General features: G+C 33.5%; 3 protein-coding genes across 3 annotated transcripts; 1 reads left to right on the forward strand and 2 right to left on the reverse strand.

The window, feature by feature from the left end:
- Positions 1-831: 831 nt before the first annotated feature.
- Positions 832-1,599, forward strand: LOC105625603 (histidine-rich glycoprotein-like). Its single transcript, XM_012206925.1, has one exon. It carries the CDS (start codon positions 832-834, stop codon positions 1,597-1,599), a length of 768 nt encoding a protein of 255 aa, XP_012062315.1.
- Positions 1,600-5,293: 3,694 nt separating this feature from the next.
- LOC105625602 (histidine-rich glycoprotein-like) lies at positions 5,294-6,145 on the reverse strand. The gene has a single exon (XM_012206924.1). It carries the CDS (start codon positions 6,143-6,145, stop codon positions 5,294-5,296), a length of 852 nt encoding a protein of 283 aa, XP_012062314.1.
- Positions 6,146-11,444: 5,299 nt separating this feature from the next.
- Positions 11,445-13,052, reverse strand: LOC105625606 (spore wall protein 2-like). The gene is made up of 3 exons (XM_012206928.1): positions 12,821-13,052; positions 12,309-12,557; positions 11,445-11,686 (listed from the first exon to the last, which is right to left on the reverse strand). Exons 1-3 carry the CDS (start codon positions 13,050-13,052, stop codon positions 11,445-11,447), a joined length of 723 nt encoding a protein of 240 aa, XP_012062318.1.
- Between the last annotated feature and the right edge of the window lie 9,516 nt (positions 13,053-22,568).

The raw sequence follows: 22,568 nt of genomic DNA on the forward strand, positions 1-22,568 counted from the left end.
TAGATAAGCATGAAACATTAAGACACTTTAACATTCTGAAAAAATCTTATTAATGCACGCAACATCTAGTCTTAACTATGTGTCTGATCTTAACTAATGTTATGAAGATATTACATGAATTTATATCAATATTATCTTTTATATCAAATTTAAATTTGAATATTTAATTAAATGTGAATATTTTGAAAGAATTAATGGAATATTAATAATGTAATGTTAAGTTTTTCCGCACTGAAAATTAAAACCTATAAAATCGTTAAAACATTTTTTAATAATTTATAGAGATGTATAAAATGATATATGATAACCCATATTCTGTTGACTACAATAGACGTATAAATCTGGATTAAATTATAAGAATAAAAATTCTCTCATAACTGTTTTAATAGACATATTTATTTTCATTTTTTATATTTAGTTTTAAATTTATACAATAAAAGACAATATTGACACAGTGTAACTTTCTACCGTAGGTTCAGCGAACTATTGAAAATCAATAAAGGAAGTTTAATCAGTATCACGTAATTCCATTTATATAACTTTAAACAAGTGGTAAATTACAAAATAGAACAGACTTCATATAACTTACCGCAACGGAGGAAATGAAATGGAACTCCCCCTCTCATCTTTTATTTATAAAAATATATACTTTTTCTTACAAAATTTGATGGCTCACTGCACCAGAATCGCAATATAAATAACACCCCACGAATCGCTACATCATATAGCTTGCATTGCTAGAAAGCGCTTAGACGCTTTATTAAGAGACTAGTCGCTAAGACAATTATTAATGTGACTAATAGATTGAGTATTTACAATACAATTGTTATCATGTTTTCATTACGTCGTGTATTACCACTAATAACAATTTTTGTAACAATTTATATTGCCACTAATTGCGTGACCACTGCACGTGAAATTACCAGGAATGATTACAACGATCTTCAGGTAGCCGCCAGTCATCATGGTCATCATGGTCATCATCATGAACATGGCGGCGGGGAGGAGCATCATTCCGGTCATCATCATGAACATGGCGATCATGGTCACAAAGATTATAAGCACCACCATCATCACGGAAAAGGTGAAAAAGGACATCATCACAAAGAGCATCATCATGGGCATCATGACGAGCACGGAGGACATAAGAAGCATCATCATCATGACGATGGTCATCATCATGAACACCATCATGGTGAAAAGGGGGAGAAGGGTCATAAGTTCCATGAGAAAGGCCACTATGGCAAAGGCCACAGTACTCATGGCCATCATGAAGTAAACAAGAAGGATGAATACAAGAAGGATAAGGAATTCTTCGACGAACATCACGATCATGGTCACCATGACGAACACGGTGGACATCATCACGAACATGGACATAAGAAGGGTGGTCACTTTAAGAAAGGACATCATGATCATCATCATCATGAGGGACATCATGGTAAGAAAGGTCATCATGAGAAAGGCCATCATCATCATGATCATAAGGGACACAAAGGTCACCACGATCATCATGAGCATCATCACCATCATCATCATCATGGCAAGAAGGGTGGACACGAAGATCATAAGAAATGGGAATACAAGAAGGGACATTAAACCTTGTTACTCAAGAGATACCACCAGCTGCTTTTGAATTGGATTCTGTTACTCTTTCTCATTCCTATTACCCACATTATCCCTCATATTATATAATAATCCAGTAATATATCTGTTAATTGTTAATTGTGTATACGTTGTTGAAATAAAATAATATATTTAACACATCTTTTTTATATTGCACGCAATTTCACGCATTACACGTGTGATACGTATATATAATATCTATAGTTACAAGATTCTACTTCAATAGAGCAAATAGTTAAAGAAATCCATAATTATTATATGAAGCTTAAAAATTGCTATTACCTACTTAGATTTCTTTAATATTAAAGCGTTCTGTTCAATAATTATCAAATTGCCAAAAACGTACTTTCTTAATTGAATAGATATATGCGTTATTGATCGGCAAATTACGAGTACCGTAAATTATCAGCGTGCTTGGGATCTTCGCTTTTAATAAAAATTCCTACGCTTCAGCTATTTATCAAATTCCAATATTAATAAACAGCATTAAATTTGCCGTTGGTTATAACGCATTATCGGGCAGCGGTAAATAAAACGTATTCCCGTGGTAGTACGTATTAATATTTAGTTCAGTAAACACTGTCGAGGGTATCCTATAACTCGTCTAGAATGTCCATTTCTAAAATAGAATTTAATTAAAAAGAAACTAGAATTGTTATTGTCATACACGTGAAAATCGTATATAAGGTATACGTAAAAAGCATTCTATAATTTTCAATTAATATTTGTCATTAGCGCACGCATTCTCAATCTGCTTTGCAAGATAACGATGCTGGACTACTGCACTTTCCACCGCGTTGCATATGCGTCGTTCGTTTGTAAAAACAGGCGGGGCAAAAACTCACAGGAGCCTACTATCGTATTCATCGCACCGCGAATTTGATTAACGATCCCACCCTGCAGCAAATGAGATCGCCACTTCCATGGCGTTCGTCCGAATTGAATTCCAGTACGCCGAGCACGGATTAACGAGACTTTATGCACTTCTTTACTGCCACGTACGATGTAGTGAGTGTTCAGGGTTGTGCGAGCCCATTCTCCGCCGGAGATTGCATGCGCGCGGCAACGAATCTACTTGAAATGCTCCGCCCTGTGACAATTCCGGCGGCCGTCGAAAAGGTCTGCTATTGTTTCGCTTGTAATGCGTGTACGTGTGGGTGGTTTAATTAATGTAATTGAAGTGGCTCCGGTACGGAATGAAAAAGAAAAAAAAAGAAAAGCGTGAAACGCATGAGCTCAAAGAAGTACGCACCACCGCGGTTGTACTGCGATTTCGCATGCTTTCATGAAGCCAAAATAATCGCGCCATTTAACCAAATTAATGAATACTTGGGAACACGTGGCATTTGCATTGCATTCCCACCAATTGTTGTCCCAGACTAGAAGCTTTTAACGAAAAGAAAAATAATCGTTACTTTTTGCGGAACAAAATTTACATTATTATGTCGCATGTTTTGCCTGTGCGACAAATAGAATAATAAGTTATTATTTTTTAAGAATAAACGCAACAAGAAAACAAGAGTTCTTTAATAAAACGTTGCTGAAAACTGGTTAAATAAACTCTTCCGTACCTTTGATAAAATTTTCACAAAGTTGAAGCAACCCTTCGAATAATAAATGATCTACCTGCTACAGTCGTATAATGAAAATTGCATCATGAGGCTGCGCAAGAAATCCTTTGACGTAAGCTACTAAATTAAATATTTGGATTAAGCTCATCTTGTTGGCGTATTTATTGTATTATGCTAAAAACCAATATAATCAAATATGTTCATAATCAAAGCAAACTACTAGAGAAAAATAGTAAGTGTTCTGATTTACATATTTTCGTGAGGCATCAAATAAAAGCAATGAAAAATCGATTAAAAAGTTCTTCTGTTTACTTTCGATTCAATTTGAATCAGTTTTTTAGTTTACCTTTTTCAATGACATTTTTATTTTCAAAGATATCAGATTGACATTTTTATTTAATAAAAAAAATTGCGATGGTTATTGGAGATTTAATTTTTATTATCCACAAACAATTAATAACCAGAATTATAAATTATATACATAACGTAGATGGATTTAAATAACATATCTAATATCATCGTTAATTAATCAACGAATAATGAGCGCTGATTATGTATACGCATTGCAGAAGGTATCAGCAATTTACATTAAGTGATTATATGTTTTCGACGGCACGCATTTGGCTGATCAAATCATAATAATGTGACAATATAAGAAAAATAAAAATCAAGATATAATCAAATATATTTATAATTGAAACATTATACTACCAGAGATAGTAAATGTTTTAATTTATTTATGTGGAACATCAAATAAAAGCAATGAAACCTCGATTGAAAAGTTCCGTTTACCTTCGATTCAATTTTTAGTTTATTTTTTTCAATGACATTTTTATTTGGTAAAAATACTGAATATCGAGATATTTAACTAAATAAGTCTATAGAAAGTTAATTGTGCAAAACTAACATCAATATTGTTCTTTAGGAAAATAATTGACTATAAAATGTTTTAATTCGAGCTCTGAAAGAAATTAATCTGAAAAAAATAAATAAAGAATTTGAACTAAATTCATATCATAATTATAGAATGATACGATTTAACTCTGTTTTTTAATACCATGTAGTATTGATATCACTTATTATAAAAGCATATTTTCATTTTGATGTTTTACAATGGACAGCATAATATTATGTTGCATATCATTACATGAGCATGCTACAACATGTAGGCATATGCGGTATTTATCTACAAATTTAACCGTGTCAACTCGCAACGCGCGTTTCTGTGGCCCATTAATATCCGGTAATCAATTCAATCAGCTGGCCAATCGATTAACCTCAATTATTGGTACATTAATGATCTGTGCTATATGTGACATTAAAATTCATACTGCAAAATTACTATATATATTATTCTTGCCCGACAATAGAGATCAGGTGCTGAAAAATACTTTTATTGTATATATAGTAAATCAATTCATGCCTTCTTGAACCAATCAAACTGTCGTTTTATATTTCAGAAAAAGTCGACAGGCCATATATCATTTTCAAGACAAATATTCAATCAAATTTAATTTTTTAGCCGAATTGATGATAATAATACGCAACAATAACGCGATAATAAGCCATTTTTCCGTTATTTCTTCGAGCAACTATAACTATGTGTGAATAAAAATTCTATTCACATGATTTGAGAACAATGACGTGTTCTTTCACGCGCAATTGTTATCTTTGTCAATAAGCGAAGGCACAAGGCGAGAAGAAATGGCAAAATTACTTTAGTTTGCCGATGGGAAGTGATAAAAGGATGCTGAGAAAAACGGCGGCAATAAATCGTAAGGAATCGATAAGGCGTAATATCACGTTGCCGTCTTGACTGTAATGTAGCTGCTGGGACAAATATGGGCTGGGAGGGGAGGAGAAGGAGAAACTTATTTGTTCCATTAAGAACTTAAAGGAGAAAGAAAAGTCAACGAATTGCAATCAAACGATTTTTTTTTTGCGCGTGTTAGTATTCGCAGGTTTATTCTATATAAAGAATGGTACAAAATACAACAATCGCGCGACTTGGTCGCGTGACTTGGTCCGGAGCAGGTACATAAGCCGTAACAGTAGAACGAGTAATCGTTTTTTGATACGTATTTGAACGTACAACTCTAATGCCCCTTCTTATAGCCGTACTTCTTTCCGGAATGATGATCGCCTTTCTTGCCATATCCATCATGATGGGAATGGTGCTCCTCGTGGCCGTGTTTACCATGATGACCTTTATGTTCCTCATCGTGATGACCTTTGTCATGATGGCCCTTCTTGCCGTGGTGATCTTCATGATAACCGGAATGATGATGACCTCCCTTCTTATGCTGGCCTTCCTTTTTCTCATGATGACCGTGGAAATCGCCGTGCTTCTCATGATGCCCACCCTTATGATAATCATCGTAAAACTTATGTTCTTTATGAAATTCATCCTTATGGAATTTGTTGTGATAACCTTTGGTTTTATGACCCTTTTTGTGGCCCTTCTTTTCACCGAACTTTCCACCTTTGTGACCCTTCTCGCCTTCGTGATGCTCACCATATTTCTCGTGCTCATCATGATGACCCTTCTTCTTGCCTCCGTGTTCCTCGTGATGACCGGCATGATGCTCCTCATCGTGCTTACCACTGTCACCTTTGTCATGATGATGATGGCTCTTATACCCTTTTTCACTTTTTCCACCGTGATCTTCGTGATGATGAGATTCATGTTTGTGACCACCTCCGGATTCGTGATGATGACCCTTATGTTTGGTCGCTGCTGTCTCAAGATCGGTTTCGTCTATTTTTGCAATCGAGGATGATTCTGCGGCGGGCTCTAAATGACCTACATGGTGGTCATCGTTCTCTTGTACATTGCGTCGACTGATGCGCGATTTCGCATTGGCCAAATCTCGGGCATGACACGTCGTGTGCAATGTGAGCGTACATATTGCAATGAATGACAGAAATAGCATCGTACCTCGCACCATCTCGATCGCACTCGGTTTCGATCGAACTGATGGCCGATGTTACTACGGTTGACACTTAAATATCGATGGTCCAGCTACTTCCGTCACGGCGCGGCCGTATGTTTCCGCCGAGTCCACTTTCATCCGCACGACCGCAAATATTCCTAAATTTCGTTCCAATCTCCGTTGATACGGTGGGGAGGCACACAGTTTCACACTTTCTCGCATCGCCGCACATTGCGTTTATTCTACTAGAATATTCCGTTGTGCTATCTTACAGCGTTCAATCGGATGTTAAAATATTATTCATCAAGTTGGATCTCATTTCTTGCTTGCAATGTGACATAACAAATTGACTCGTTAATGTTTCTCTGAATATAATATTTACAAAATTATGAGTTTCCACCGATTGTTCCGGACAATGTAAATTTTTATTTGATTAATCGTATCGCGATACACTGCGTGAACGCATTGTTTCCGCAAAAAGTTGAATCCGGCGTCAGGAAGAACTTTCCATTACCACTTTTTCCGCGAGCATCGGTCTGCCGCAGGAACAATAATCACGGAAATTTCTAGACCGCAACAAATCGCATTATCGTCTTCGTATCGATCTGTTCCTTTATCCACTTGCAATCAACACTTTGCGTTTGACGTACTTTTATGTACATATATAGAATATAAAATAGATAAAATAGATAAATTGAATTTATATTTTTACTTACTTAAAAAGAAAAAGAAATTTCTTATTTTCACAATGTTTGTTAAATAAATATTTCAATATCTCATTTAAGTAATAATAATCGTTGATGTTAAAATATTTATCTAACAAACTTTGTGAAAATAAGAAATTTCTTTTTTTTAAGTAAAAATATAAATTCAATTTATATCTATTCTATTCTAATATTTATATGTTAAAGTATGTCCAAATGATAAAACGTTACTGTGTTTTGATTTTTTGACATAGTGGTTAATTAATATATGAAATGTAAAAACCCAATCGTGAATGGCCGAATATCTATTTTAAATCCCGCCAAAGTGGCATCCTGTTGTCCGACACATGTACTCCGATCAACACCTCACGTAGCAATGGTGACCTCAATCGATATTTGAAGTTAAGTACCCTACCAGATGCTCGCGCAATCATTTTAATTAACGTCATGACGTACAAATACAGGATATGCATATGTCGCGCTGAATGCCCTAGAAGCGTTTTGTTATCACAGCATGTGCGCGTCGTCGCGTTCGCTAGCTCATCGATAAGCTGTCTAATTTTATCATTAATTCTATCACCTGTGACATAAATTCGCCTCTCGTAAACACAGCGCCATTTATAACGTCATAAACCAAAAACAATTTATTAAGTTTTACAGACATCGGCGACGCGTATATCACGTATGGCATTCGTTGCGCGGATCGTTTTGCTAACTGTTGACCCATTTATTCTGGCAACCCTGACAGTTTTATTAGATGATCTCGAAATCCATTGAAAACTAAGGAAAACTAATGGCATCCGCGGTCTTAATCCACCGATTCTAGTGTCAATGAAAAGACATAACTCGATATTTGGAGTTATTCAATAAAATCAGAACGTCTGTAAATGTTATCAAACAAAAAAATAAATCTTAAAATTTGTAACTGATAATTTGATATCATTATAAATTTTTAATTCCGTCAGAACGAAATAAACAAACAACAGGGATTATGATGTATATGGTAATAAAAAGTGGAAAATCGCGATAGCATCGATTGATTTCCATTGCAAATCCAAAGTATCGGCCCGATACTGCAGACCCCGATTTTACAGACTGAAATACTACTCGATAGATTCTGATTCTTTACGATCTTACTTGGCAACCACTTTCGATTGAAGATTGGCTTTCGCCGTGTTGGCGCTGTATAATCAAGATAAAGATTGGTTATTGCCCAGTTTCGAGAATCCTTCAGACAGAGACTAGGGATTCTGCCAACTTCGATTTCGACTCAGTGTCGTAACGAAGATTTAGTAGCATTCGACTCAAATGGAAAGATTGTTTTGTAAGCAGATCCGAGGCGGCGTCCATCCAAATCATTCACCTCTTTGTTTGGTCAATGAGCTCAGCGCACGACTTTATTTCAAATCTCCCTGAAATTTTTACAGAAAAGCGTTGATATCTCGTTGATTCATCAAGTATTTTATTCTCGCTCGGTTGCGCGTTCCCGAGGAATGTTAATAGTCTCAGGACTTGAAAACTTTCCAGGTATAATTTTCATAATTAGAAACTCAACCATATCATTAAATCTGACATGTGAGCGGTGCATTTTGATTATAATCTTTACACTAATATTAATCCTAGTTATTATAAAAGATGAAAATTATTATTTGCAGGTCTTTCTTATTTTAGAAATATAACAAAAACGGAAAAATCACAAAAAATAGAGAACTTTTGAAAACTCTCGTTCGAGATAATGCCATTAAAGTACATAAGTTGGATAAGTTTTTTTTTGTTGATTTTGTTCATAATGAAAGAAATAGCGAATACCGCAGACATCGTCTACTCCGCGTCGCTAAGTTGTGAGGTGTGCAATCAGTTGATGGAACCGTTAGTCCGGACTCTTCCAATCCAACGACTGAACTGTCTCTCACATTCAAGTCTTACCCTCGCACCATCTTTCCTTCTTCCTTTCTTCCTTCTCCGTTCCTCGCATTACTCTCGATGCATTCTCGCATGTTGAATAAAACCGTCGGGTTATACACCGACGCGAACAAAAGGACCTCGCGCTAGCTTCTGGGCTGCTAATGAAATTGTTTTCTAATTTAAACCCGGAGAGACCATCCCGACATAGCTACTATTCAAGAGCTCTATTCGAGCAAGCTTTTCCGACGATCGCCGCGAGAAAACTGACAGTGATAGTCTCTAATTTGAGTTCCCTCTCGCTTTGCTCGCCTTTTAAACTCATTTATGCAAGCAAACAGTTGATATTTTCAGCTGATCCACCATTGTGATATTCTCTTTTTCACTGCATGCGATAATCGGGACATATTGCAACGAAATATTTAAATAAAATAAACCAGCAGAGCGATGCGTACCTTAATATCTATTGATCAGAACATCAAATAATATATTAATTGTTTGCATTTACCATTTTGAATATGAATAAGCCGATTATTTGTTCAATAATGGCATGTCTTTTTAACTCGATAATGATAGAATAAATATATATATATATTTTCTCCTTTACTTTGAATTAAATATACGTACAATATATGTACAATATAAAGACGATACTATATAATCAACAAAATTGTTTTAAAGCACCTTTCAATGCACATATCCAGATATCTAGATATTGAATTTTAAATAATAAAAATTTTTATATTTTTGTGCGAATTTTGTTATGACTTAAAAATCCCACTTTCGAAAAACAAAGAACAATTTCGCACAGATTTCATATTGTTTTCACTTTTTTTTAACGATAATCTTGTGAAACGTGATAGTGAAAAAGTGTAAAATTATTATTTATTGAAAGTTAAATCTTTGAATTATTTGATATATTAGATTGCGCATAGGCTCTGGAAAATGGTTGAGGGAAGCGATGACAATAAAATATTTCTTTGTCATGTGCAGCATTTAACGATAATTATCTCGCACAATTAACAAACTGATTTTCCGCTCGGAGATGAGTAACCATCTGGAAAGTTTCCTCATTATAAATAATTGCAAAATGCAAGCCGCTCGTAAATGTTACCCATACCAATAACCAGATTTAAAATACAAGAGACATTCTTGCGTGAAAGTACTTTTTAACAAACACTCATGTTTTTATCGTATATTTGTCTTCTATTAGCTAAAAATATATTTTGTTGGCGATTAACCGTGTCTATTGTTTACCAACCAAATAGCAATATCTGCAATCTAATATAGTTTTAAGCCTTCACTATTAAACGCGTAATTAAATTGTATCTGTAATCAGTGGTGAAATAGATTCGAAAACCTATTTGCTTTTTGCGCAAATTATACAATCAAAAGCGTACTGATTCGAAGCTTGACAAAGACAGAGAACAAGTTATTGCTTCTGACCCTCGGGTGGTGTTAAATTAGAAATTAGATCTGCTCTCCGCAACAAACCAAACTACATTCGTACATTTACGCGGAGAGATTAAACGATAATTTGATTAGTTGGTGTAGCTAGTGCACGTAATAAACGTTAGAATGCAGCGTAATTTATTCAAATTAAATACTTTATCTACCTAAGTGAATGTCGTATGACATGTATAAAAGCTGAATCGCGTTAACTCGAAGAATAAATGACGTGTCGGCTACTGTGGTATTAAGTCGTAACTTTATTTCTTCTTTACGAGAAAGAAAAATTCTTATTCTCCTCTTCCATCATATTTCCATTCTTTAAAGTTTAATTATATCAGTGACATTTATTTTGCACAAAACGTGCATACTTATTCCTACACATCTTTAATTACACATACATGTTGGAATATACATTGGATTTTGATGAAGAAACGAACCACTTAATGGATTAATGTTTCGACGAATAGATACGTATCCATCCATACCGTGAGAACGAACTATTTGCATGCAACGCGAAATGTACCCCAGAATGGATTAGCTGTTGATAATCGATCATGCACGGACATTGCTAATGTAACAAGTTTCGCCGGGCGGTAATTTCAAGCGTACGCTCGTACTTTCGCGATCGATCCAAGCGCGAAAGCGTAAAGGCAAATTTCATAATGGAAAAGCTGTTATAATATTAATATAGCATTCAATTTGGCCGGCAGTGTGCTTTATTCCACATTTTATTTTAACGCGACGCGTCGATGCAAAAGATTTTCACATCCTTTAATTAAAGGTGTTGAAAAATCATTTGTGTACACATATTTGCATCAATCATGAATAAATAGTGCTTATTGCAATTATGTAGATGGCACAAAAAGTTCAAAGTTAATAACCAAGTGAAATTAACACATATATTGACGATAATATTTTATTGGTTATTAAACATAAATTACTATTACGATCGATCTATATTACAAATTTAGTTGCAAAGTAAGTATTAATCGCTTGTAACGATGTATATGTGCGTTTGCGTGCGGGCGAGTACATCACTTTTATTAAAAATGTATTTACGCATACGAAAAAAAATATGCACTATTATTTTTGATAATTTCAATGATGACGCGCGTTTTATATTTATGATAACAGGTTGCGGTTACGAGTTGCGGACAACATTAATATTTATAATAACAGGTTGCGGTTGAAATTAAAAAGAAGATGCTCCAATTAGGATTGAACATTTGACATTAAAATGATATACACTGATAAAATTAATAATGATCCCCTTCTTCTTCCTCTTCTCCATCAGAGTTGTAAGAGCTATGCTTCTCGTAAGATTCCTCGTCACCATCTCCAGAGGAATAATTTTCGTTGTGGCTGTAGGATTCCGGTTCTTTCTCTGTGTAATGGCTACTATAATGATCTCCATCGTCGCCTCCGGTATAATGCGAATATTCGCTTCCTTCATTGTGATCACCCCCATCAGCGGCGTAGTCCGTATCGATCATAGTACCTATAATTTTCATATCGCATTAAACGCTAATTTCGCTTTATTCGCAATTTATTTTAAAGTGTTTTGGTGCCTTATAAATTTATGCGTTTCTACAATTTGGTTAAATATAATATAAATATTATTACATATAATATATATATAAATTTATCATATATATATATATATATATATATATATAATTATATATATATATATATATATATAAAAATTTATTAATTTTACTGTTAAATTTTACTGTTAAATTAATAACAATAATATACAGTAGTATTTAGTAACATATATGTATAGTCTTTGCAAGATAAGTAAAGCAAATAGAAATAAATCAGAATAAATCAGAAATAAATCTTTTGTCACTTAAATTTAAAGAAGTATAGACTGTACATTCCTATATAAAGTTGTCACTTATTTTCGATTTAGAAAGGGAAAAGAGTAGTTTGATTCTCTCTCTGTCTCTAAAGTTTTAAGTTGAAGAGAAATGCTGATATAATCAATTTTTTCTATGATGCTTGGGAAATGCATCTATATATCTACTGCATCTATGATCAGATCATTTTTCTTTTTTTCAGATTATTGTGTTAGTATCTGCTATTGATTAGTAAATTACAATTTGACGATTCATTACCTGCGCCTTCATGATCTTTCTTTTTCTCGTCATGATGTTTCTCATCATGTTTTTTGTGACTATCATCAGCATCGCCTTTGCCATAAGTGGTTTGCGTCTCGAACTCGTATTTATCGCCATCCTGTTTGTGGAAGGTGTCGAGAGTCTTGTAGCCATGATCACCTTTACCGTAGGTTTCCTTCAAGTAACCCTTCTCACCCTCCGCATCGCTCCCGTAGGTTCTGTAGTAACCGCCCTCATCTGATTTGCCTAAAACCACATTGTTGTCCGCCCTTGTTACGCTCAACAAGACATCTAACGCGTTCTCGAAATTCTGCACTCGGCGATAAACATTAATTTGACATATCTCAGAGAGAGAAGGAGAAAGAAAAAAATAATAAAATTATACTCGTTTTAACTTATTATTGACTTTTTTAATAATTATTTAAATAATAAACTATATATTTCTAAGATTTCATATGACTTTTTTGTATTTTATATTCTATTAGAAACATTAATTATGAAGCACATACCAGATGCGTTTTTCATGTGTTTTTTAGTATCTTGTGACTTCGGTGCATTACCAGCGCTTATTAAGTCCCTCACTCCCGCAATGAGACTTAATGGCGCCGGTTGACGTACCTCGCGAATGAGTGAACCAACAGCGACAACATCGTTTTCGACGTTTTCATAAATAACAGATCTGGCCAAGCAATTACAAATAAGCAGGTGCGGGAGCAGTGACACAAACAGTTTCCAATACATCTCGCAGAAGATTACTTTAATCACGTCGGTTTCAATGATTCCTTGCTCGTTCAATCCATCTCGCTGAATCTTTTATATTACTCCCACCTTCTCATTGTTAGATAAAACCCTTCTGACAGAAACAATAAGCATTGCATGTATTCGTTGATCTTGCAAGTCGTCGCTGTGGCCAATCGTTTAAACGAGCAATTTGGCTTGCGCCTCGCTAATTTCGCAACATCTTCCGCGACAGTGTCTCTACAGAAAAGAACTGTATTGTGCGAATACCTGTCCAAGATTTTAGACAAGTTAACGATTGATCGATCACAGAAATTAGAAAGAACCGGTGATTGTTGTATCATTCACTATCCTCTTACGTAAAAGCATCTTTTCGTCATCAAGGAAGTCATGCCGGTTTCGGACTCGTCAACAATGGCAACTGATCGATTGCACTTCGTCGTTAAGCTGAACTATCGATCGGCGCGATATTATCTGTGTCGTGCGTATCGCATGAGCGATCTCACGCTTTCCACGATCGCGAGCATAAAAACCGTGGAATCGAGTTGCCGATAGCTGATAGAATTGTCTGACATAACGGATTCTAGTACGTTGCCCTTTCAAAAAACATTACGATTCTACTTGCGCTATGCTGTAAAAGTTTATTTAAAGCTGAAATTAAATTCTTTCTCCTCTCCCCCCTCCCCTCTCTCTCTCTCTCTCTCTCTCTTTCCCTGCTCTTTCTCTCCGCCAAATTTTATCGATAGAATTAAATTTATAGGATACAGATATAAAAACCAAAATCTAACTTGACGTTCCAAATTAATTTCAACGAATGGAACCTTTGAAAAAAAAGGCGTGGTAAAGACTACCGTAAACCATCATATTGAATTCACTTTGATACAGGATCTGCAAAGGATTAAATTCAGCTGTATTTAATATCGAGAATATGATGGGAAAACGCATTTGCGTTTTATTGGTTTTAACTTTGTGCATATATTTCTGTGTTTTGATCCGTACTAATATTTAACATAACGACATAAAATGTAATATGGGAGAAGCAATTAGTTCGAAATCGTTATCGCCAGGCAATGTTATATTAACGACTTGCTGTAAGTGAGAACCAGTAATAATTATTTCTCGATCGTATTGAACAGTATTGGATGTAATAAAAAGCCGAGATGTGCCATTGCCATATTTCAGTTTATAATGCAGCGAGATGAATGTTCGCTTTTGAAATCGTAACAAGAAAGAAAACTGTGTTTTAATCGTGTTTTACTTGTTACCTTAGCTGCAACATGTTATCTACGCTCAAATATGAATGTATCTAAATAATTCAGAATAATTCGAAAATACCTAGGGAATGTTGAATTACTAATTATTTTATTGAACATATTATTTCACAATTGTTTGTTTTACTTAAATTATTATTATTTCAAAGTTTCTAGTAGTAAGTAAGGTAAAGTTTTTGCCAGAACAAATGGGAAATCGATACAGAGTGGAAAATACACTTCACTTCGATTTATGACAACATTATGCTACTTAATAAAAAATTAATTACTTTTTTATAGAAATGTCTTTAAATTTTATATTAATTGCAAAATAATTTACTTCAAAAAACAAATGAAAATTTATCTTAATTATTTTTTACAAAGAAATTTATATATAATATATAAATACGAAGAAAATTATTTTTATTTCTAATTATTTAATTGCAATTTATATTAATTTAAATATTGTAGAATGTGTAAATTTATTTATAGTAATTTTATAAAGTACTATAATTACATCAAGCTATTACAGCGAGACAAAATTTAAATGTGCTCAAATTTAAATTATCCTGTTATTACAAAATTTTAAGTAAATTTACGTAAGCTTATGTTAATAATGGCAGTGTCTTTATTTGCATTTCTATTTTGAAAATTATTAATCTCGGTACTTTAATAGCATAATTGTAATTGTGTTAAACTTAATACAAATATATGTTAAACTTATTGTCAGTGTCTTCTTCTAACTTGTGTCATCGTCTAAATCTGTACGTCAACAAAGATATTCAGGAAGTGATCATTAATACTAGCAGCATCATTCGTCAGATGCTGTCGGCACAAGAAGCTACTAAATCTCGAACTTCATTCGTCCACTTGGCAAGAGGAGCCGCGAAGGGAGAAAGGGGAGGAAGAGGTGTTAGGATGATCGTCAGTTAAAACCCATGCGACCCATGTCAACGATGTTAAGCGTCTTAGATAGTTGCTGCGCTAGCCAGTTTCCTTGGCATAATCCCGTAATTTGAAAATCTCGGATGGAATGTAACACCTCATACCAACTACCGTCTTGAATGTACTAAGATCCTCGTTTCATCAACCCCTGTTGCATCACAGTCTCCTTCCAAGTTAGCCAATGCGCGCTTCGAGCCGCAACCCTTGAAGCAAAGTAAAGCCTATGGCACCAGAAATAGTTGAGATAGAGGGGAGATGCACTGCGTCAAGGGTTGCATCCTGATTAGGATAAAAGAAGAAGTCTGAGTAGTCTCATTGGTATGCAAGACCCGCCAATCCCTGCGATTTACTCAGTATCCTCTTTATACAAATATGCATTATATATGAGCGAATTTATAGCAGATAACGAATTCATAAATCGACCTTCCTAATATTTGATTCTAATTAAGTATTTAATAATTTCTTAAATTAAGATATTTTTTCATTTGAGTTATATGAATTATTTATACAGTTCTAGATATTAATATACATATTTTTTAAGTACAAAAAAAAGTTAAACGTAATGAAATAAATACAATTGAAAATTATACATTCCATATCCAATATATTTTCAATATATATAATATATCGAAAAACAATATTTACTTATTAAAATATTTATTGTCCATGGAATACTTTAGATAAATCTCTTTTCACTGCCTGCTATGATTGAAACGAGGAACTTTTATGCAACTTCTTGCAAATAGTAAAATAAAAGTGGAGATATCCTCAAGCGGTAATATTCAGTATTTTATGTAATAATAATCTAGCGTTGGTATAAATGTCTTGTGTATCTATAGAGTTTAAAATACTGATTTTGACTTATTGAAACGCTTCTAGAACTGCTAAATGTGAATGTTAAATTATCATATACTGATATCGTATCATTGATGGATTGCTCTTATCAGCAATTAGTAAGACAGGAAGCAAAGCAACTTTCTTGATTCAAATCTTGATTCTCCAACATTGGATAATGTAATTATATTATAATATTGATACAATATAAGTTTGCAAAAGCATATTTGACTATTGACCATCGGTAACAGACTTGCTGTTAGTACAAATTATTATTGCATTAATAGATTATAATTCTATTTTGCAATTATTGATAGAATTAATAGTATTGAAGTAGTGAAATACGTGAAACATACATTTATTGATAAATGAATTAATATATAAAGATAATTAGATACATAGATATACCTATTAATACCTATTAATATTTGTGCATGTAATACAAATTTACACAGTAATACTACATTAAACAAATAAAAACTATTTGTACGCATATTTAAAAAAATTGAAAAAATTTTTCATTCGTAAATCGATAAAGTAATATATACTTCTTAGTAAACTCAATAGATGTCGATACAGTATTCATTTTAGAGATTTCCTGTGTGTAGGGACCGATTCGCAGTCATTTGAGCTTTACGAATCCACAATCCCAGCTCAATACATTATGGATATTCACATACATTTACGTATTATATATTCTCATACATACATACTTTTCTCTAATTAATAGTTATTAAGATAGCAATTCAAAAAGAATAAGAACAGTAAGATAAAAATAAACTGATGTATTTGATACAGATGGATCAAAAGAGAATTAAAGCTAAAACTCATTTTTATGTATATTCTTTAAAAAAATATTGAATATTCCGTTTAATAAATTTTTCATATTTTTTAAATATGTATTTTTTATATTTTAAATAAAAAGAGTCTAACTTGTAATAAATTATTTTTAATTAGTCTATATTGCGTAATAACTGATAAAAAAATCCGTTTGCATTTCTGAATGTAACGAAAATTTTAATTAACACAAAATGGCATTGCGAAGAAATTTTATTCGACATGTTAGTTTCAAAGGCGCGTGCATTACTTTAATTACTTTAATTGAACATCTTTGTTAAGCAAGATACTCTACATCATAAAAACATGTCGTTTCATATCAAATGTTGGATTAATCTAGTAAGGATGTTAGCTGAGCGAATGGAGGATGGATAGCGTAGACGAGATATAGGCAGACGAGGGGGAAGAGCGACGCAATTAGGAGAGAACATAAATCCCGCAGTTTAGCACACTTCCTCGCCATGCCAGCAGATCGCAGAATACAAATCAATCAGCATAACGGTCGACTGAGCATTTAATTTCCATTCGGCTTCTGATCGAGTGGGATTCGCCGATTCCACAGCGTTGCGTGTCGGTGCTTTGCCATAGAACCGCTTGTGTGTAGCGCCGGGGCCACCGTAGACACATACGATATCTCGATCCCGCATACCCCGTGTATTCGCCACTCATTCTATTGTGGAATCTCTCGAAACGGGTCAAACGCAACGGACGACGGGACGCAAAAAGGATTTTGCTCGTCCCGTAACGAGCTCAACGATGGCGCGATCCCGATACGCACGCGATGCGTAGTAATTCGAGTTTGCACGAGTGGCCGGTTTTTATGTGCTCTCTCTTTAACACGATACTGGAACAAGATGTTACTTGAATCTAAAAGCCTAGTTTTCAACGAATTAATAGCGTATGTTGCACTCTTAACCCGGGAATAGTCACCTTCAGTATTTTTATATCCCAACAGCAAAAATAATGTGAATTGTAAAATGAATATTGTTTTCTTTCTTTTTGAACACATTTTTTTTCTATTTTAATAACTATTTTTTATAAATCTTTAATTCTGTCGAAAATTTACAATAAAAAAACATTATATTAATTAAAATCATGATTTTGCCATAATAAACTATTTAATCTCCTATTCTGTTTAATATTTGTTTAATTTAATTTCTATTCGTTTTTCCAGAAAATTGTGAGTAAATTTATATTCATAATGTTCTCAAATGCTAATAAATCGGAATACAATCAATAATACACAATGTATTGTTAATAATAGTAATTTTAATTATAAAAATACCCCGATAATTGTTTACGTAAAAAAATGAGATAACTACTTCTAGATTAAATATTATATATAAACTCTAACGCGTATGCCCTGTACACAATACAGAAAAAAATATTAAAAATATGAAGTAAATAATTAAGAAAAGCCGCCTATTATGGGATAGCGGCGTTTCTGCTAAAAAATGCTATCTATTGGTTCCACCATGAATTTATTGCTCTTTGATTGAAAACTATTTAGTAGAAAATTCATTATTAGATCATGCCTATAGTCATTGTAAAAAAAATTTTAGAATTTGGACGTCTTCAAGTTTTATTGAGATGAATCTTTAAACCTTGTTTATTATTTAATAAATAAATGTTTGGCAATAAATTCTTCATGTAGTGATAAAGTAAGATTGTATTATGTAATAGAAAAATACGGGATATGTTGAATTGTTTAATTACAGAAGTTCGATTGATGATCGTAAAACCATAAGACGTGAAAATCGTAATATGAGATATCCAAGATATTTCTAATATGAAATATCCATGCGCCTATGTTATAGTGAAAATCGTTGCTAAAGAGTAAATATTATTGTACAATAATAAAAAAGATAACCGGAATGAATGTCGAGTGACTATTTTTACAATGCTTGATTTCAATTATCTGAAGATGAATTCTGAGTATAATCTATCGCACGCTCACTTTTCATGCACGCTGGTTGTGTTTATTTGCATTTTAGAAATATGAAATATAAAATTTTTTATTTGCAATATTGATTTTGCGTTTTACTATCGATTTCTCGGGGCATCTCATATTAAAAGTACAATTTTTTGCGATTTGCTCACTTTTTACATTTCTTTAATTTTCAAAAAAAATAGAATTTGAATTAAATTTCATATAATGTTATCTTATAAAGCTTATTATTAAATTTCCTTCAAAATGACCTCTTATTTTTTTTAATTTTGCCCATAAACTTCTAGCATTTATTCAAAATGAATTTGGTATCTCATAATAGAGGCCCTTCCTTTAAATATCAGAGAAATAGAAAGATTATTAAATAGAAATAGAAAAATATATTTATTAAATATAACGCACAATGGATACAAATAAGATATATGACATATATAATATTTCGTATTTATATTTTGTATTTATATTTTTATTCCTGTTCCTAATACTTTTTATATGCAGGACTAAATATAATCCTAAAATCTAACATATAAATTTTTTTATCGTTGTTTAACTACTCAATGATGTTGCAATTTATTAATGGATATCGCATTTATTTTATCTTTATCCTTTTTATTGATAATTCTATTCTAGTTAAACACAAACTGTTATTGATGTCTCTTTTAGCGAATCAGAGACGGTCAATATGTCGACGGCACTTTCGCTACCACTAAGCGCGGAACATACATATCGCGTAGAATTCTCGTGCACTTCCGCACCGCCTCCCCGAGATTTTGCCTTCAAACTATCGCCGCCACGAGCCACCGTCCGGGCTTACCTAACTTAGTCGGCGGCGGTGGGTCGCCGTCATTGCCAACCAAGTTTATGGCCCAGACCAACGCCCATAAACTGTACAAATGGTAAATCTACCGTAAGATCATCCCAGCCGAAAATGATGTATCGTAGGTTCCGCGGGACGTACGTACCCGAGAGCCGTTCGGCGCAGTGGTGGTCCTGCTTGACCTCCCTCCCTTAAAGAGCGTATATGTGTGTACGCGTGAACACAGAAGAGGATTCGATGGCGGCGAGGAATGATGGCGATCGGGCACGATATTCGCCATTTTGCTTCTTGGTTACGTTACACCCTTCAGTGGATACCTTCGAATGTCATCGAGGCATCCGGAGGGTCGTCTGTGTCTCGGCTAACGATATGGTGCGAGTGTCAGGCTCGAGGGTCAATGACAACCCATGACGAACATTTAGGATATTGCCTGCGTATGGACCTGACACCTGTGTGCGATCGTGTTGTTGTCATAGGACTATCGGCAAATGAAACATGTATTGGATGTGCTGAATGTGTTGATAATTGACAGTGTTAATTGAGCTGTTGAATGAAATGTAAATAACATTTTTTTAATCTTTAGAAATAAAAGAACTTAATGTAATATTAAACAATATTTTTTTATCTTAACATATTCTTTATGATTTTATTTTGCTCATAGCAATGGCTATTGTGGAATTTTAGATATATATTGCTTTTAACCCTTCGGCATCATTTCTAATGTAGCATAATTAGGATTTCTTTTATTTTGCTTTGCTATAAATTTTTATTAAAGATACGCCCAATTATTTGTTATACTTATATCTTTTAATGTCTGATATTTTAATATGAAAAAAATTGTTATATGTTAATTTTGTACAAAATTCATTATGTGATATTTTTACACAATATCTATATATATGGTAGATACGTACATAACAAAATGGTAGAGTGACATTGAAGGGTTTAAGTTTAGTACTTTCTAGATAGAATCGTTTCACACTGCTATCAAAATTCGATTGAATTTTATAGAATATCCATTGATATTGCGGATTGGTATGCCACAGGACAAAAACGCTGAACGGATGTACGTGGATAGAACAAACGTGGATAGAACACTTTTTTTCAATGAATTTCGGAACTCAATCTTGCTCTTACAGAGGTTAAATGTAAATGGTTAGATTCATAATATAAGAACCAATCGCTCGGTGAACAAGCTGCATTCTGAAACTCATGGAAAAAAAAGTATTGCAACCGTTCTGTCCACGATACATACATCGAGGATCGTTCGCGACCATTCGTCTCTCCTGAGATTTTAAATGTGTAAGTGTCACCGATAACAATACCACATAACATTCAGGAAATTATACATTTACGAAACGAAAAGAAGTCTCCTATATAGTTTAGAAAAATTAGTCGATATAAACCACAACTTTTCAGAATTTATTTCGATCATATTGTGAAATTGTTACGATACGCTGCCTCGATTGAAAAATGTCATTGTGATTTTAATTTCAATTGATGTGGGCGAATTAGCTTGTTTATCTTCTGATTTTGCGATTAAATATCGTTAGATATCAAATGATATACAAAATATATGATACAGTTATTATTATTTATTTCATTACGAATATAAAAGTTATAACAATACATATTTTTATCAAAATTGGTATTTGAATATTTAACATGCGTGCGATCCTCTTCTTCTCATTGAAAAATAACTCTGGTAGCTATCAAATGTATTTATATTTAGCATAATATACAATATTTAATAAGTATATCCAAAAATAATAATAAATAACCGTTAATAAGTAAACATTTAATACTAATTAGAAAAATGAGATTCAGAAAACTAAAATTAGTATTTAATTGATTTTGATTATATTACTTACTTGCTCGATTTCTACGAACATTAAATTGTGAATAATTATTATTATGATTGGAGACTGCTGAAAATAGCTTGAATACAGCCGAAACATTTAGTTTTTTATTTTATGTAATAGATTAGTAGATACGATCGAAATATATGTGTATACACATATATGTATATTCGCATCAATTACGCGTATTGAGGTTTCTTAATTGCCCGTTTCTTATTCTATTTTTTATTTATGTTAATATTTCAAGAGCCAATTGAATTAGTCTTTTATTTGATTATATTAACCAAACATTTTGAATTATTTTACCAAAACTTTAATGATTATCGTCTAGGTTTGACTATTATTATCAAACTTTTTTGTGTAAAAAATTATTTTATTTTAAACTCGTTACTTGTAAAGATTCTAAACGAATAAAACTAACAGGGAGAATTAAGTGAGCGTAAATTGATGCAACGATGTTTTTATATAAAAAACTTTGGCACGTGTTACTTTTTTTTTAAAGCACTAACGCGTGCTTCCGGTAACCGACTCATTCATATAACTATTAGTAGCGGAACCAGTGATTATGACGCTTTACATTGAAATACATCGTTAAATATAGCCTAGCAAATTTAACTGTGCCTCCGCGTGATAAATACCATGATGCTACAGGCGATAATAAAAGACGCGCCGCGTGCTGATAATATTGATCCACCTACTTACTATTTACGTGCTTGTAACAAAGGCGTCTCGATTGTTACAGAATGAACCGTCCCCTTCTTACCTCACTACCGGATTTAACTTCCCGATATCCACACCTGTACTTACCTGCACCTCAAGTGAGATGAACTGTACGTAATGGGACAACCCTTACTAAATCCATCATTGTAAGAAATCAGTCGGAGTTAATAATAGCATTCGGCTTTTGCTTTTGTGGTCTGCGGCCCATATTGTGGCACGGAGATCGCGGCGCGCGTGAGATTGGATAGGGTTCATTGAGCGGTGCCCTTTCGTATTATAACAGAGGAGATGCCTCTCTCTCTCTCTCTC

Source organism: Atta cephalotes, assembly GCF_000143395.1.
Source record: "Atta cephalotes unplaced genomic scaffold scaffold00003, whole genome shotgun sequence".
Classification (NCBI taxonomy): Eukaryota; Metazoa; Arthropoda; class Insecta; order Hymenoptera; family Formicidae; genus Atta; species Atta cephalotes.